General features: G+C 43.9%; 1 protein-coding gene across 2 annotated transcripts in view; it reads right to left on the bottom strand.

Annotated features, from left to right (window-relative positions):
* Positions 1–2,866, bottom strand: part of LOC107695083 (rho guanine nucleotide exchange factor 10-like protein) — a 124,216-nt gene that overhangs the window by 2,285 nt on the left and 119,065 nt on the right. For both annotated transcript variants that reach the window (XM_016494887.1, XM_016494888.1), the window contains one exon: positions 963–1,085. In XM_016494887.1, the coding sequence (XP_016350373.1) occupies positions 963–1,085 (123 nt within the window). The remainder of the gene's footprint in view (positions 1–962; positions 1,086–2,866) is intronic.

Raw genomic sequence — 2,866 nt, 5'->3', positions numbered from 1 at the left:
CGGCTCCGCCCAAGCTCAAGCTTCACGCCCTGTCGGCTCCGCCCAAGCTCAAGCTTCACGCCCTGTCGGCTCCACTTAGGCTCCGCTCTCTGTCAGCTCTACCCCAGCTGCTTGCCCTGCCGGCTCCCTCCTTGAGGCAGGCTCTGCTCTTGCTGCCGGCCCCGCCCTGGCCTCCTGCCCTGCCGGCCCCACCCTGGCCTCCTGCGCTGCCGGCCCCGCCCTGGCACCCTGGTTTACCTCTATCCCCAGGGCCTCTTCCACTACACGGGCCTGGCCCACCATCCCTCCCCCTGATCCACCTCCGTTCCGCCTCCCTCCGGGATTGCTCTTGGTGGAGCGTCTGGAATCCGCTCCTTAAGGGGGGGGGTTCTGTCACAGTCTTCAGCGGGTGTGCCCAGGAGGGCCACCAGATGACTGTGTTCTGGGAGCACATGGCTTGTGTTGTGTTTGTCTGTTGCCATGTGCTCTCTCCTGTCTATTGTCTGGCCCCTCCCATCTTGTTACCTCGTTATTGTTTAAGTTGCTCCACCTGTGTCTCCCTCGTTAGCCTCCTCGTTTGGTTCCTATTTATTCTCCTGGTGTCTGTCATCCTGTGCTGATCCGTCATTTCTCATTGTGTGTGTTATATGTCTGCATGGAGTGCAGTTTTGAGCCTACCTGTCTGTTTTTCCCCCTCGGGGTGGTTTGAGTTTGTTTTTTGTTTCATTTTCATTTTTAAAATAAATAACCATTTCTCCTGCACTTGAGTCCTCGCTTCATCTCCCTGCACGCACCTTGACAACATGAACATCTTGGATAACACGGGGGTAGATCAATTATCAGGAAATTATTTTGGAAGTGAACTAATCCTTAAACAAAGCTCTTTAAATCATTATGTAATTGTTCTATCATTGTAGAAGAGACTTTTCAAAAGGACTAAAGGCACTTATGTATCATGAAGAGCCATCATCTGATCTGTGTACCTGTAATTTTGGGGATGCCCTCCAGCTTGGGCACAGGCAGGGTGATGATAATGCCCTGGGCAGTTCCCACCCACAGCAGCCCCTGGCAAATCAGTAGGCTGGTAACTCTCACGCTCTTTTGACCTTCAAAAAAAAAACAAAAAAAAAACATCAACACTGAGTAACCTGTTTTTATCTATGCAGTATGATAGTATTTTTACTCTATACTTTGAAAGAACAAACTGTGCTATAAAACTATGAAAACCACTCTCCTGCTTGTATATCAACAATTATTGTTTCTGTAGAGACTCCCATTAAAACCCAGCACACTGCTGACTGCACGCCCCCTCCATCACAACTGTGCTTCTCTCATCAGCTTTATTTAACTGGTCAATTATAGCAGTGTGCAGGTATGACAACATTTAGATCGCTGTTTGGGAAAACAAAACAAAAAAGCAACATGGAACATTTAAATGGCTTTATTCACAGTGCCCAAATCCCTGACCCTGGGTCTTTAGACATCAGAAAGCCACCACAGTATAATGAAATCAAAGAACAACAGCACAGCAGAGAGTTCAGCAAGTATGGATGGTGGCCGCATGTTCGTATTATAAAGCTTGCTTTTCATGAGTGATAGGTAAGTGGCTAATTGATTCGTTTTCAGGGCATGCTGTCTTTAGGTTGCTACAGTACTTGGGGAGACTTTGCAAATGAAGCATTTTCAGTATGGTAGTTATTCACCACGGAATCAGTGAAGGTCATGAAAAAAACATTAGTGAATGCACTGCATTAGGCAGAATTCCTTCTTAGAAATGTCAGCTGTCCAGTTCTGCAGAGCATTCACCTATTATACATTCTTTTTCTGTGCAAGAGGGATCACCTTAATAATAGATTGTCAAATAAATCTGCAGTTCTGCAGTAATGCATATGAATTCATGAATGCTGAAAACATAAGATGCTGAGTTTTGGGGGAAAAAAATGCATCTTGCATATTTTATTAGATCTCCTTGTAGTTGACACCAGGGTGCGAACTACGGGGGAGCTAAGGGGAGCTCGGCTCCCCTTAATAAGACATGGGCTCCCCTGAAAACGTGATTTGTGAAATTTTGGGGGGTCTCAAAAAATATTGACAGTGTGTTATTTTGACGTGCAATTTCAGTTTTGTGTAATGTGATCATCGTGGATTATTATGTGTAAAATTGCAAAAATATAATTCATTCATGCATGACGGCGATTTAAACCTAATTTACTTCAATAAAGATAACTATACTAACTATATTCTGCGGTGCAAATTCCACTCATGTTTAGTACATGTTAACTCAAAGATTCGTAGAAAAAATATAAACGGACTCTGTGGTCGATTCTGTGTTAAGGTAAGGCATGTTATTCGCAATTATGTGTTGTGGCTGGGTTGCTATAGGTCTGCGTGACTCTCGATGTCTTAGGCCTAACTGAACGGAGGAATTATGGTATTCTTCTGTAGCCTGACGACGAGTAACTTTGTTAACCGTTGTTCATGTGAACTCAAAGACAGCCTGATGCTTTGTTTATAGACTATTTGTGGGTGGCTGTTAGTTGTTTCACCTATCAATTCGTGTTGATAAAGTATAACAGGGTAAATCCTGTATAGTGATTTATCCTATATAGTGCTTGCATAAAGCAAGTAGTGCATACACTTGTAGCTGTTATGTATCTTTGTAAGTCATTGTAAGCTCTCTTTTGGGGCACGCGCAAGCGCACGAATGAAAACCTGAACTTCATTTTTGTTCCCCCCCAGACTCGGTCTGAATAATTTTTGGTCCCAAATGTGTATAAATTTTACTGGTAGTCCACTGTATGAAGAAATTTGGGGTATAATTTGTCACAGTTTACTTTATTTTGCTATCCTCACTTACATAAATGAACTATAGTGTCCTGCACCCACT

The sequence above is a fragment of the Sinocyclocheilus anshuiensis genome, unplaced genomic scaffold, assembly GCF_001515605.1.
Source record: "Sinocyclocheilus anshuiensis isolate Anshui unplaced genomic scaffold, SAMN03320099.WGS_v1.1 scaffold26, whole genome shotgun sequence".
NCBI lineage: Eukaryota > Metazoa > Chordata > Actinopteri > Cypriniformes > Cyprinidae > Sinocyclocheilus > Sinocyclocheilus anshuiensis.
The sequence above is the reverse complement of the archived record's forward strand: the minus strand, read 5'-3'. Positions and strand labels throughout refer to the sequence as shown.